The sequence below is a fragment of the Hypomesus transpacificus genome, chromosome 25 (genome assembly GCF_021917145.1).
Source record: "Hypomesus transpacificus isolate Combined female chromosome 25, fHypTra1, whole genome shotgun sequence".
Classification (NCBI taxonomy): domain Eukaryota; kingdom Metazoa; phylum Chordata; class Actinopteri; order Osmeriformes; family Osmeridae; genus Hypomesus; species Hypomesus transpacificus.
Genome location: NC_061084.1, coordinates 1667995 through 1683652, shown reverse-complemented (window position 1 = coordinate 1683652; position 15658 = coordinate 1667995). Strand labels below are relative to the sequence as shown.

Below are 15658 nucleotides of genomic sequence, written 5' to 3'. Positions count from 1 at the left end.
CACAGACCCCCGTTTGATTTTAACATTGTAACATCGCCCCTCAGAACTCTCAAACATCGAGGCTCTACGCTGTCATCGCTACCGTGGCGATGACGCTCCAGAGCCGGCCCTGTCGAGGCAGCACACCGTCGGCACGTCTGTCTCTCCCTCCTCACGCTGCGTCTCCCCGCGCCTCGTCAGCATGTCAGTTGACGGTCATCTGCCAGGCCTCGGGATTCCGATAACGCACCTCAGCTCTGAGGGGGAGGTGGAGGAGGCGGCCATTATCCCCCCTGTCACTACTCAGAGATGGAGCCACGTGTCTGGGAGGACCATCTATGCAGGCTCCGCCGTACCCTGACGCAGGGCCACAAGGTGACCTTGGGAGCCGGAGTAGAGGGAAACCCGCCTTCGATGGAGCGGACAAGTGGACACTGGGGGCGTTGAAGCAGATTCACTGACAGAGTCAGCTGCTTTCTCCTAATTATCCAATTAGAAATTGTCTGATTGTAATTAGTTTATTCCCCATTCTCCAAAGCAGACATGAATTAGGAAAAATATCAGATCCATTCATCATCATTCAGCGTTATGAATATCTGTTTACTTGAAAAACGAATAAGGTTAATTTTACTGGCTCACTCAGAGCAACAAAACACTCCTCTCATCACACCAACACACACCAACACACACCAACACACATCAACACACATCAACACACACTCACACAAAATAACCTGTGGCATGAGCTACTCAATGCCCTTCACATGGTGCTTTTACAGTGTGGTTACATTAGCTAATTCAACTAGGGCTCTCCAAAAATAGCCTTCCATCGATTTGGCTTCCAGTTTCTCTCTGGCCTCAGCCTTACCACATATGTGACCCTGTCGCCAAGAAAAGAAAAAAAGGACTTGCAGGATTGCTTTACATGAGAGGAACACAACCAAACGTGGACAGAACTTTGAACCCAAACCCTAAACCTTTTACTGAGTCTCCAACTGTTACTAAACCTAAACATGAACAGACCCAGCATAGTCCAAGCATGACAACACATTGCCTATCTGCCAACAGTTGTGGTAGGGTCATATTTGTTTTGGGAACAGCCTTCAAAAGCAACACAGCAATGATACAGACAACCAACATTGATGTGGCGCCTGTGTTTACCCAAAATGAAACTGATTATCAGGCAATATTCAAGCACATCCTCAGAGCTGGACCAATGCTACAGCAGTATTCCAACCTTCTGCTTGTCTCGGCTGTAGGCGGCCTAAATCAACAGTGAGACACAAACAATGTTCAAATCAATGGAAATGGGCCTCCATTGAAAACGTCAGACGAAGCCAGGACCTTATTCATGAGCGGCCTCTTCTTCTCTCCGGGCCACTCGAGAGCAGAACACACACTCATCAAGCATCAAAGAGACATGTGGCCCGTGTGAGACTGCCTCCGAGGCAGGATGGTCTGCTGCCTCATCTCTGGACCGATGATCACACAGAGATCATCTCTGGCCCAAGGGCTTGCCATGATGAGATCCCCGCTGCCATTTGTCGTATACTCGTACGTGTTTGACCAGGAAGCTGCCTCTTTCTGTTTGCCAGTAGGATTGACTGGGGTGAAGAGTCAGAATGTGGAGGCAGGACGGCCCCCATTCCTGCAGAGGAACCGGCGCTGTCCATGGTGTTGAAGAAATGAGAACCTTGGACAGCGCCCAAGTGGAGAATGGCACGTGCATTCATCATTCTTTTTTTGGGGGGGTGGTCATGGATGACACCACCATGCAGTTACTATGGCACTATACATTTATAAGTGTCACTTGTGTTTTGGACGTTCACCTTGAAACATCTCAGTGACATGTTTAGCTCAGCTGGAGGTACAAACCTAGAGCCCTTCCCAACACAATACCAACTAAGCCACATAACGCTAGAACTACCTGCAAGCAGTACCAGAATATTCCAATGCAAATGAGAAATACCCTCTCACAGTTAACTCTATTTAAAGTAATCTAATTGAATATGGGACAACGGCACAAAGGCATCACCGAACACAATGACATTGGGACGTGTTGCCGACAATACAGAGCTGATGAAACAGTTTCATTTCTGCAAGGCTCATGAAGAAACATCTTATCCCCCGCCTATTTGGTGTAAATCCATATCGTACTTAGTTGGCTTCCTTGCACAGTTTACCTGCATGGAAATGACTCGCTGTCCCAGGTCAAGGGACAGAGCTATATGAGAAACTGATGTCCAATATATTTTCTCCTTCTCCACTTCCTTCTGTCAGCTCTGGTAGGAACAATGAGAAGGGCCTTCTCTACACAGATCAAAGCCCCAACATTTTTATTCACAGGACTTCCTGAATGCTGTCAGCATGCCTGATAATCAGCTTTCCCATGTGCCAAAATGTGTCCACATGAATATGTGTGTGTGTGTTTGTACAGAATGTGTGCCCTTCAAACCCTAGTCAATGATACCAAAAGACTGGAAGAATATTATAGGTAATCATAGGGACACTGCTTCTTTCTCTGGCCAGGCATTCTGGGAGAAGGTTCCTGTCTTCCTCCCACTCACACACCGTGGAATAACAGCCCTGTGGGATCTTTCAGCTGCAAACTGAAGAACTGTGAAGCTACAGCACAGAGAAGTACATTTAGAAACCATTGTGTAGGCTTTGAGTTGTTGCAAGCATTCTTCAGTAGCTATTAGCCCTTTAGCTGATGCTGAAGACTAAGATGAAATCAAGTAGATTTACACAGAAAAGAACAACTACATTTTCCAGCATAGATAACATATTTCCACAGACCTAAAGTAGTATTTGCTCATACCAATACAAACAAACATTGTTTGTAGATCCCTACAAATCATTAGCCTGGCTGCCAGTCCAATTTAGCCCCGCCCACAAAAAAAATGGTCGGGAAGTTGGGTCTGGGGTAGCTTGGTTGGGGAAAAACTATGTCCAAACAGGAGCTGTTCGGACCAATCAAATTGTCAGGGCGGGCTTTATACGATGATGGACAGATGATCAACAGTAACGTAATCAACCACGTCACCAAAGAGCACTTGGGTTTTCAACAAACAACATATTTCGTTGCTCTGATTGGTTGTAGGTCTATCCAATTTAGCGAAGAGGCATTTTTTTCTGGGTTCGGTTGAAACATGTCCCATAGTCACAGCCCAACGGAGCGGTTTCATATTCTGACTAGAATTATGAGTATGACAACGTCAGGCTAACAAATCATGCAACCACATCACAAAACTAGCACTTTACTGCATTATCAACCCAATTAATTAGTCAATCTCCAAACTTAAAGACACAACCATAAATTAATATTCCACACATATTCTGTTTTCCTTCCTTAAAATACCCAATTTAAGAAAAAAAGAACTTTATTCTTCTGGAACACACACACACTCACTGACACATGCACACAAACACATCGCATTGTCAGTAAACTCCCTTGCACACTGTCAACAAAGTGAAGAGAGTTCAGATGGTGTCAAATTTTTTAAATAAGCGATTACCAGACATCCTACTGCTAACCATCCCAGACACTCGCTAACCCCTAAAGTCTGTTTATCTGGAATTACAAATGTACAAATGAGAGGTCGGATTTGAGCAGGATTGAGCAACACATTAGCATGACCAGCAGCAGCAGACTGAACACCTTGGCCTGGCACATTAACATGCAGCAGCCAGGGAACATCTGAGACCCAAATAAAGTCCACATCTGCTGGGAGGAAATGCCACAGTCCGCCTCCACTGGACCCACTCTGTAGCAGACCTTTGAAGCATTTCCTGATGGGGGATCTTGCTGGGCTATTTATAGCTTGGTAATGCATCAGAGGTCACACCTTCTCTCTCTACACGCCAACATCTGCCTCAGCACACCCTGGCTTATCCAACATGGACGACATAGGCAAGTCATATTGTGGCTGGGAGATTATGAAACACCTAATCCCCCTGCAAAATCCACTTCACTGAGTATTTATTAGGACAATTATTATTTTAGCTTTCCCCCCCCAGAAATAGCTGGCTGTATCTCTGCTTATGTATGGAGGCCAGTTAGTCTGAGACACATTTAGAACCAATAAAATCGTCACACAACCTGCACATACATTCATTTACGTTCTGTTCATGAGGCACCTTTCCAACACTAACAGTTACAATTTCTTTCACTAAAACAAATGCACTTGCTGCCTGGTATAAAACCATCAAGCTAGCTAATCTCATCCGCCAGAGACAATATTTTCGAAAGCAGCCAGACATCAGGCAGACAATGAAAGAGAGCAAGAGATAACAAGATAATCCAGAGAGCTGAGAGAAATGGCTAGCGCAGTTTGCCATAATAGACTTTCTAATGCTGTATATATTATATTTCCCTTTGTTCTGTAAATTATCTACATGCTTGAACGCCACCTTTCTTTAACTTTAGTATAATATAATATAATATATGCTTTACAGAAAAGGAACAATGGCACATAAAATTATGGCACATAACACTACATTTTAAATGTGCATGACTGATTTGTTCATGCATACACACTGTACATACTCTTTAACTATATGCATGTCCTGATGTAAACACGTATGCATACTCACATGAATCACTGTATATATGAGAAACACTCACACATACATATATACTTTTAACACATTTCACACTTTTTAACTGATTTCAGAAGAACCGTGTGGTATTTTGTGCAATGTCATTTTGTATTTTATAGTATAGTACAGTATAATATCTTCCGTCTTATCAGTGCAGTGTGATGTAGATATGATGAGATTGTGACTGAGCTGGTGTGTATTTACAAATTCAACATATTTAGTCTGGACTGACAGAAGGGCATAATGTGGATGAGAGATTACCTCAGCAAATGTCGTTGGGCATAAGCAACCAGCTGCACATTTCTGCTGATTTGCCAATGAGGGAATGTAGGGGAATGGTGGGTACAGGCATACCTTTATAGAACACATGTAAAGAGATACAGGAGCTGATATACCGCCACCATCTTGGCTAGATGTGGGGTTCAGTGTTGCATCAGTCAGCAGGGAATGACTATGCAATGACCTTGAGCAGTGCAATCAACACACTTGGGAAATGTGCCTATTCCACATCCTGCCACAAACTGTGTGTGTGTATGCGTGCGCGAGTGAGTGTGTTGGTGCATGTGTGGGCACATGGAGAATGACCCAATGTGTTGGGAGTGAGGCGTGGGCGAGAGTCCTGACCTAGGCCGAGCAGCAGTTAAGAACAGCAATGACCGACTCATCCCTTCAACTGTCCATCGCTCGCAGAGCCAAGCGGAGCCCCTTTTGGTCCCAGTTTACAAATGACGTACTTCTGCTCCGATCTATTTATAGTGCATGGGGCAGAAAATCAGAAGTCACTTAAGACTTTCCACTTAATCAAGGAAATACTTTGTTCTAATGAGCGGGGGGGGTTGGGTCTGCTAAACTATAGATTTCCCATGCGCAGTACAATATCCAGTAAAGGGGTCAACATACAGATTGTATCATCCAGACAGAACTCTCCTTGCCCTCCATGCATGCTAGCTTTGTCAATACTGAAACAAATGATGTCAGTCTAGGTTGTCCTTCATTCACGCACAGATTTTGATGTTGCACAAAAAAAGTAAGGAATGGAAAAACATGGGTGATGCATAACCCATTGTCAGTCAGTAGCTTTGGCTGAGCTAGCACTACTAGAACAGAAGGCCTTGTGAGTTTAGCAGATAAGCACTCATGGATACACAAGTATTAGCGCCTGATTAGCATGACTGAATTCATTAATGAGTTAATACGGCTCTAAACATGTATTTGGAGAGAGACAGTTGAAGGGAATGAAGCTGTCACAATCAACAAGGTAGGCTGCTTTGGCGTGTGACCTAAATGACCTTTTCAATGAAGCTTCTCTCATTCAAAAACGTATACATCTCAGTATAGCTGGATTCAGTGGTATATTATAAAACTGGATAGTTCTACTACTGGACCTCTACTCCAACAACCCTGACACTGTGTTCCTTCCCTAATGATTTAACTCCTAAACTGCCATGAGAGTTTATGGGGAAGAGTAACTAATCTGTGGAGTGTTTTGAATTGTGATCATCTGAGATAAGTACACCCACAAACACAAGCACACAAAAACCCTCATTCCCACGCAATACAATCCTGTCTAGCACTAGCCAACGCAACACAAGAATGAAATACATGTTTAGAACTTTGCCGGTGTCTGTAAAGCACGTAAACGCAAGGCACAATTTAGCTTGTGCTAATTGGATTGAGGGTTTATCGGGGATTATTATCGATGAAGCTAGTCCGATCTACCATGTGTTAGCGAGAAGCTAACAGGACCAGTGTGTTCCCCAGGCTCACGTAGTCGTAGCTCCACAGGCTGACACCACTGGAGGCTCAGGCCCAGCCGACGACAGCCGGAGCTCGCTGCAGATGCATGCGTGGAACGGAACAGGGATGGACAGAGGCCCATAGGAGGTATTGATGAGGTTATGTATTATCACCCCAGGGAGGAATCGAGTTGGATTCCAGACCCGTCTACTGATCACAGAATCCCGTTTGCTCCATTTCACATGCTGGACCTAAAACTATTTGACCACGAGCACACAACGTCACATGACTATATGACAGCCCCGGTGACGTTACGCTTTTTAAACATGCTCCGGAGATAAATCAATAGACGGATGCTAGAATTTGCATTGCAACATGAAAAAATATTTTACTGAACAGTGTCATACATTGACAATGCACTCTTTAAAACAGTACAGGAAAAAGGCAGGCCGTAAGCCCAGTATGGCTACTCCCAGGATATCCCAGGATCTTCTACACCCTGTGTGGTGGCCAGTGTTGTCATTTTCACCCCATCATGACTCCTGCCAACACCCCCTCATCTTCCAAGGGCCCAGCCAGTCCTTATACCTACAGCTATGGCCCACTGCCAATCAATCGACGATTCACTTCTGCTATTTGATGGTCACCACCAATCAACACCCGGAACTCCCTGCATTCCGCTAAACCCCACCCCCATGCTGATGTCTAAGTTTACAACGGCAATGCATTCCACTGTCCTAATATACTGTCTGACAGGATTTGAGAGAATGCCTTTTAGCTGAGTGCAACAACTCTCAGGGCAGATGGCTATCTAATGTTACCAACCTCTATATGTAGTGCACTGCCTGTAACCATGTCAAGGCTGACTAGAAGAGGACTGGTGGGGAAGGTCCTACGTCAGACTTCTAGATAGAAACTCATCATCTCCTTCATTGTGAGAGATCATGCGAGGTGCATTCCTGGAAAACTGTATAATGACTTCAAATTTCTCACTATTCAAAAGAGCTACTTCCAAAGTGCATGCCAAAAAAAAAAAAAAACACTTTTCCCTGTTTCAATTAAATATTGAACCAATACATGTAATACTCCCAAGCATTTATCACTCAGTGTCTACATCTTTATTTTTAAGTGCAAAAAACTGTTTAGAAAATTACATTCTAAAATTGTCATTTTGTACCTCATCGTTCACCCAAGAGGCTCAGACTATAAAATGAAAAAGGCAACATTATAACCTAAATCCACAGAGACAAAACTTTAAATACACAATTATTATTAACACCACCTTTAAGCTGTTTCAAAAAGGCAGGCACCATCGAACTCATTCAACAATCACACGAGATTGAAACAATACTTTTCTGATATGCTTGGCTTTATGTCGCCAAAAACCTCACCAAAGCAAGGTCAAATGAGTCACAGAGACTTGGCTCTGATCCAAGGGTGTCGGGGTGGGGACCAGAGAAAGGAACATTACTCAGCAAACAGCCTGAGAGCACACACTCTCTGTGCCACGAGCAATGATGAAGATGACTGAAGATGAGACAAGCCTCATCTCACCCACCCACCTGCCGACCCCCCCCACCCGGCTCCTCTTCTAATTCGACAAGTTCAGCTGAAGGTCACGACAACGTCTCCTAGCACAGGTCGAAAACCCTACAATTATAGAAATCTTGTGACTGTATTTTCGACTATCTGAATTTATTACCTGTTATACTGTAGATTACTATGGAAAATGTACTATTTTCGGAGTTGGCAGCTTTGTAAATCCTATTTTCTGAAACTGTTCGATCCCTTATTGTCTGCTAATGGGAAAAAAATAGAATAAACGTACTTATAATAAATCCTGATTTAGTTAAAGCTTTACGGTACAGTAAAAATCTGGACTCATATCTACAAAACTAATTTCCATTGCATGTCACAAAGTAACCTAAATCCTTCCAGATAATCTTGACAACCCTATCAAATTGTGCTGAAATGTCTTTGCTTTGCCCTCAAGGGTCATTGACAGTAGCTGCAAATGTTATGAAAGGCAATGTCTTGATTATGTTTATACATTGTGCAATGTACAATGATATGTGAATGGCACATCATAAAATCAGCATCTAACCAAATATTTCAGTTTATATTTTTTTAATTACTATAAAATGTGTAAATACTAAATGGTAAAAGTATAGTGGATGAAAAAATGTAGACCTTGTAAAATAAAATATGGCTTGTACAGATTCTTTCGATTTCTAGGGATTTGTTTGGCAAACTGGGACACAATTTGTCGAGCTTAACCCAGAATGACTCTGGCTTTTGGCTCTGTTTTATTAATCCCACAGAGCAATACTGTACGAAAGCCTGAGTGAGGCAGCCGTTGAAAGTGAGGGTGCCTAGTGAACAAACAAGCTACATAATATCCATTCAATATCAATAATCCTTTCTTGGCTCTATCAAATCTATACATTGGTCTTGACTGCGACGGTAATAAATGTGCTTCCCTACAGTGCAATCACCACATGAGTTACAACAGTAGATCTACATCACAATCCATGTGATTGGACACCACAATAACTCAAGGACATAAAGGAGTCTGACCAGAACAGAACCTATAAACACCGGGGAACAACAGTAATTTTTTGAATAACCTATGTCTGTCATTGCTACAAATGTACTATAAAAAAACAAACACAAGCAAGCCATTTACTGGCAGTTGAAAATAGAGGACACAAATTGATAGGAATATTCTATTGTCTTTATGCTCATATACCTAGGATGTGAATATTCTACTTGATTATCATTGTTTTCTTCTCATATGATAAAATGTGTAGCCTCATGGATGTGTGTAGTGTTGTGTGTTCTTACATGACATGGTTGTCAATGTAAGTGAAAAGAGGGTGGGCGTGAAAGGGGATTTCTGTTGTGTCCCGAGTCAAATATTACCCATCATGCTTCTGTGTTGTTGCACACCCAGCTTTACAAACAAAATAACCGCCAAACTCTTGATTATCCCATGACTTCAAACCAGAAAAACATCAGCGTGAAGTTACTCTGTCAATAGGCCCGAGGAGATGGTGGTGAAGCTTTGAGGGAGGTAGAGAGAGAGGGAAAAAAAGAGAGAGGTTGAGAATTTGACTAACTCACCTTGGGTTGAACTTCAACTTCCACCACTTGGTTCTTGTGCATGCACCCTTTGACAAAGGACTCGACATTGCTGTTGAACTTCATGAAGATAACGTAAGCAGCGTAGGCTGAAAGCAATGAACAGCTCTCCCAGATGGTGATTTGGTTATCCAGGAAGAAAACAATGAGCATGATCAGGTCCAGGATGTAGAAGGACACGTCCCTGAAGAGAGGCCACCAGGTCAGGTTCAGGATCTCCTTGGAGAAGATGGCGCACATCCCGATGACAAAGAGGATGTTGAAGACGGCCGAGCCGACAATGGTCCCGATGCCCACGTTGCTGTGAGAGATGAACACCCCGATGACCGAGGTGAAGAGCTCGGGTGCCGAGCCGCCCGCCGCCATGAAGGTGGCCCCGGCCACGTCGTCCGAGATGGCCAGCTTCTCAGTGATGACCGTCAGCGCCGGGACGAAGAACTCGTCGCACACGATGGCTAAGGCGATAAACATGTAGAGCATGCCAAACATGTGGAGCACCACTGCGCCTTGTCGTCTTTCCTCCAGAGTGAAAAGATCCGTGGGGTAGTCCCCTTGGCCTTCGCTTCCATTCGCCGAAGACCTCATGGCCACGGGCATGTCGGCCGAGACATTGGGGTCCATCTGGTTCTGGGTGGAGAGCAGAGTCCTGTGGGGAGTAGAGTCCAACTGAAGGGTGGTATCCTGGGGGAGGACATGCTCAGAGAGCCCCCCGTAGCCCCAGGTCAAGGCACTGAAGGAGAATGAGACGGCAGTTATGGCTACTATGCTCAGGACGAAGCCCAGGATCCTCACAGGCCTCAGCTTCCTCCGTAGGTGCTGGTGACGGAGCCTCATGCACGGGGCACCTGACAGGGGTATTTGCTCAACCATATCCACGCAGGGTTGGTCCAAACCCATTGAGATGCTGCTGTCTGTCCTGGCTCTCAGTGGTTGGGTGGAAATACTGTACGTATGGGTTTTACCAGAGACAATACATGTTATTGCCTTGATCTTCAAATTCTAATAGAGAAATCCAGGTGTTTTCCAGGGTCTGGCTTCCCAAATTGTGTCTTCATATTAGCCTCTGTTACAGTCATTGAAGAAAAAATCAAATTTAGGCTATTGTACAAGAAAGAAAAAACTTGATACTGACACAGCATAACTGAATTTGTAAGCAAACTCTTTCATGGTGGAAGTAAGATTTTATTTTCTTTCTTTTTATAGCATATACAGTATACCCCATAATGCCCAACACATTTTCTACGTTATATTACTATGTGAGCCAACAATGTTTTTAAAGAATTGCACAAAAGAATTAAGATGTTTCATTTCCAACATACAAAAACATAAATTAAGCCACTTTATAGGCCTTATATTTGTCGAACTTCACTCACACATATTCAGTCGCAGCAGAATTAGATTATGGCGCTGAGTGCAGATCATCTGCGCAAGGACTTTACCTTACGCGTGCGCTTTTTAAAGCAATTATTCCTGCATCATTATAAACTAATCATTAATTAACCATGTGAGTATGAAAACATCTAGCCAGCTGTGTCATTAATCATAAGATATTCAGGGGAATAGCCTATCAATTTCTTAAATACGATTTTAGAAGAAACACATATGACTAATTGCCAATCAACATTAACGCAGCTGAAACGCACATCCAATTCTCAAGTACATGTCACCCAATTCTCTTGCGTAGACTATATTCTCGCCCTGTCGGCTGAGATATGAACAAATAGCCGGGGTTTTCTCTTAAAAAGATGCGTTATGTTTATCCAGTCTGTTCAGCGTATCAACTGCGTAAATCCGATTCATAACAAAAAACGGAAACATGTAAATCCGCAGTCATTTCTTACCTTAAATAGAGGCGAGGGAACAGCAAAGGTAACGCAGCAGGTTGATGTTGAGGTGTCCTCTCTCGTGCCCTTTTGCTCTCATTGAGCAGATGTGATGTTTCTACCCGCTCCGCCGTTAGAGGAGGAGCTCCGGCAAACTGGTTGCAAACGCTCACCTCTCAGAGCACCAACCCTCCCATTTCGCAGAGAAATACTTCTTGTCGAAAACGCCTCACCAATCTTGCATAAAAGACTCGAAACCACTAAGACAGCGTTGGGCTGTGACCACGTGAGTATGCGAGGCTGTTAAGGTGAGAACCAGACGACGCGAACGTGGCCACGGGCAGTCTCCTGCAGTGTCGCTCGTCGTATATACCCTGCCTTGGATGGAGGAGTTGCCGTGGTTACACGCATAGGCAATGGCGGTATTTCCACCTTGGCTGACAGGGAGACCGCTGACTAAGGACTAAGGTGTTTTTGTGAATGAATGTTTAGATATTTGAGTTGAGTGATGTGACTTAATGGTTAACTACACTAACAATAATTTCAAGGTCACACAGGATGTTACAGATCAGGCATTTATTCTGTACCTAGCATACAGCCTGTTTGCAGAGCTTCAAGGTCAACCTGTGTTTGAAGTACCAGTTGGTAACTCAAGGTTGTAACTGATTCAGGGGAGGCCTGACCTTCATCTCTTTAACCCTTTGCTTTTTTACCCACCAAAAAGCCCTCACCAGGGCTGAGTATAATAAACAGACTGGCCAAGTCAGCTGTGTTGGGTAGGCATAGACGTGCAATCTCTGCGCAGCATGACAAAGTGTGTGTGACACTAATGCCCTCACACTGGATGATAAATCACGATTCACTGACCTCATTGATTGGGCTCTCTTTTCCTTTAGCCTACCACCAATTACCTAACATGGAACAGAGGCAGACAGACAGCTAGTCCGCCAGCCCATTTTCAACACCCAGTCACTGCCCATGTATTGACAGATCACCATGGGTGGACCCCACCCTCCCACAGATGTCAGAGCTAGGACTTGGGATGGATAGTCCCCTACAAGCGTTAGATGTCAAACATGGTTTTGTTTGAACTCTTCCTTTAAGCTTAACATCACAGTCATTGAATCCATCCATATGAAGTGGCCTCTCAAAAACGACACTTTCCAAGGCGTCCCTGACCCTTGGAATAGTGTTCTCAGCTTTACTGTCGGGAAGCCTTAGGACCCGTACCAGCAAGCAAAATGAGTTTTGTATCAGTATTGCTTTATTATAATAAAATAAAATAATATTATCGGTATGTATTTTTTTGTCACATTACAGTACATTATTACACAGGATTAATAAAGTATATATCTATCTATATATCTATGTTTGAAGAATTTTATTGATGTATTTATACCTACTGTTATCATATGATTTGTATTATTAAGAACCTTGCGGGTAAGAATTTGATGTTTCTAGACGTGTGCCAATATATATGACAATAAGCGAACTTGAACTTGAATCTTCAACATGAAGTCTTTTCCATGGCTCACACAGGCAAAGAATTGCTGTAACATTATTTAAACATAGGTATCAACAACCACAGTGTGGTCCAGGAGAGTAAATCAATCTATATTTATATACTTCTGTCATGGACACACTAGGCCCTCAACCTGAAATCAACCTTAAATCAATGACAAAGAGAAAGAGTTAATTATTAGTTACTGTTGTTATTGTTAGTTCTGTGGTTGAGACTGAAATAGGAATTTATGCACCAAAGAACTGACAGCCTGTTACATAAATACACAGGGTAAATACATCAGCAGAATCCAGAACCTTCTGCAGCTCAGTCATGCGGTCTTGAACGCGCACCCAGAGCTCCTCAGCAACACTTCCTTAATAATGTAACATCTTTACATCATCCTTGGACAGTAAAAGTGTTCTTCTCACTCTACTGGGGCATTGAACGTTTTCTGTTCACAGGACGCCCACAGGGGCAGTCATTTACTTGCAAGTGATTCAGTGTTTAATTGCTCAGCCTGATCCATTATGCATAGGTGTGCACTTCTCACAATGGATTGAAAGGTGTCTTTCACGATCCCTCTTCTTTGCCAACCGTTTTCCAAAATGTTTTCTTGTGTTAAACTTTGGTCCATCTGACCAGTTAATTACAATGTCAGAACAGACGGCCAGATGCAGGCTGACTTTTCTGCCACAAGATCAATTAAAAGGCCGGACATTTTTATAGTCCTATAGGCCATACATCCGTCAGCATGACATTTTACTTTTGTATTTATGAGAACTGAACGTCACATTTCAGTCCTGGAGACCTCCAGGAGGTATCTCGTGATTAGAATCTGCCTTTCATATCATATAATCTTGTCATGTTCTCCAATTCCAAACAATGGAAAAGGTGTGATGTATGTGACTCCATGTTGCAGGTGAACAAGTTCAAGTTCAAGTCTTTTATTTGTCAGGTACACAGAACAACACAAGGTTAGACTGGGCACTGAAATTCTTAAGACAAGACAACGCAAGCACTTGGCATAACATAACATATAAGTACACGGAACACAATTTACATCAATGCTGAGCTTAAATAAGAGAAACTTCCTAAATAACAGATGAGGAGTCTGCTCACAAGGTTCTGTGGGTCATGCTCTCTGTACAGAAGTATGTCCTGTATCTCTTCATGGGAAATATGTGACCAGGATTCTTTTCTGACCACCGTCTGACGAGCCCCCGTCAAACAGTCAGCTCTTTTTAAACAAAAGGAACAGAGGCTCTCCTTCTCATCTGGCTACATCTCTGGCGGAAAAGTGATGACTAGCCAGGGTGGGCGCTTGTTTTGATTTGCCTGAAATCGTCCGGGATCAAAACAACAGAATGATCCACCCAGGCCCTGCTCCCCCAGCCCACTCTCAGTGCAAGCCAGCCACTAAATCCAAGCTTTTGTGTTCCACATAGTTGTGTGGATTTGTCAGCAATGGGACAGGGGGACTGGGGGATAGAGGGGCTGGGGGATAGATAGAGGTGCAGTGGGCTGGGGAATAGATAGAGGGGCAGGGGGCTGGGGGATAGAGGGGCTGGGGGATAGATAGAGGGGCAGGGAGCTGGGGGATAGATAGAGGGGCAGGGAGCTGGGGGATAGATAGAGGGGCAGGGAGCTGGGGGATAGATAGAGGGGCAGGGAGCTGGGGAATAGATAGAGGGGCAGGGGGCTTGGGGATAGAGGGGCAGGGGGCTGGGGGATAGAGGGGCTGGGGAATAGATAGAAGTGCAGGGGGCTGGGGGATAGATAGAGGGGCAGGGGGCTGGGGGATAGATAGAGGTGCAGGGGGCTGGTAAAGTTGTGTTCATTGCGTAATGAAACAGTGGCTATTGTCCAGAGCACATGGTCGAGACAATGAAAGTAAGGAATAAAAGAGGACTGCCTACTCTTGCCTAATGTCTTCAACCTCAACTGACCAAAGAGGCTTGGAGAGACCAACTGGCCATATGAGCTTAACAATGTTTACAGTAAAATAAGAGATTCTTGATCAATCGTTATTTTCAGCACTCCTTTGCAGTTTATATGAGTGTATCAAGTAGCCGAACGTCAGACAGTAGGCTTATAAGCAGATCATCATTACAGTAAATCTGTGAAAAGAGAGTATTCAGGAAAGGATGCTCAGTCTGGTTTGGTTTGGCAACGTATAAAAACAGATTTTAAATACAGAACACCCCTATGCAGATGGACGAAACCACTGAGCAAAAGAGGCTGTGGGGGAGGGGGGTTGGGGGGGGGGGGGGGGGGTTGTTGGCTACATAGGAATATTCATCTTCGTGGTCCCGCTAAAGGGATTAGCCGAGCGCTAATCCACAGCCAGGTCTCATCGGTAAACACAGCGGCTGAGTCTACATAGGCAGTGAAAGTGAGACACTAGCCTCCACCACTGTCACGTGTAAATGATGCACTGCAGTGCTGCTCCCTCATCTGGAGCACCCTGCATTACAACAATGTCTTGTGACACCTTGATGACGCCTACTTTTCACTTCAAACACTTTTTTAAACACTCACCCAAACCACCCATAACCCATAAAGTCTTATAGCAGTAATAGCAGGCCTAGCATTGAAATTGTACTCAATTGTTCTTGCATTTAAGGTTTTTTCTCTCTTGATGCTGTATTAGGTTCATGGACAAAATAAGGAAAGAGCTAGAAACAAAGCTAAAAAAGATGGATGTTTGGACAGACAGATGGATAGATATACAGACAGATAGATGGATAGATATACAGACAGATAGATGCATCAGCAGTCATGCAGGAGCCATGTTCAAGGGCAACTAGAATACTCTATTGATCTGTTTGTCCCATCCTCTGTTTACCATGGGGGGGGGGGGGTCCTCGATGAA

General features: G+C 43.9%; 1 protein-coding gene across 1 annotated transcript; it reads right to left on the bottom strand.

Moving 5' to 3' along the window:
• Positions 1 to 1389: 1389 nt before the first annotated feature.
• LOC124486913 (sodium/potassium/calcium exchanger 2-like) lies at positions 1390 to 11451 on the bottom strand. Its single transcript, XM_047048793.1, has 3 exons — positions 11301 to 11451; positions 9442 to 10522; positions 1390 to 1563 (listed from the first exon to the last, which is right to left on the bottom strand). The coding sequence occupies exons 2-3, from the start codon at positions 10354 to 10356 to the stop codon at positions 1390 to 1392; spliced, it is 1089 nt and encodes a 362-aa protein (XP_046904749.1). The 5' UTR covers positions 10357 to 10522; positions 11301 to 11451.
• Between the last annotated feature and the right edge of the window lie 4207 nt (positions 11452 to 15658).

What these genes read in the sequence shown, in the direction of transcription:
- LOC124486913 (XM_047048793.1), bottom strand. Translation starts at nt 10,356, where the DNA reads ATGGGTTTGGACCAACCCTGCGTGGATATGGTTGAGCAAATACCCCTG. An exon ending in AAGTTGAAGTTCAACCCAAG is followed by an intron (nt 1,564 to 9,441) that starts GTGAGTTAGTCA and finishes ACTGGCAAACAG; the next exon opens with AAAGAGGCAGCTTCCTGGTC.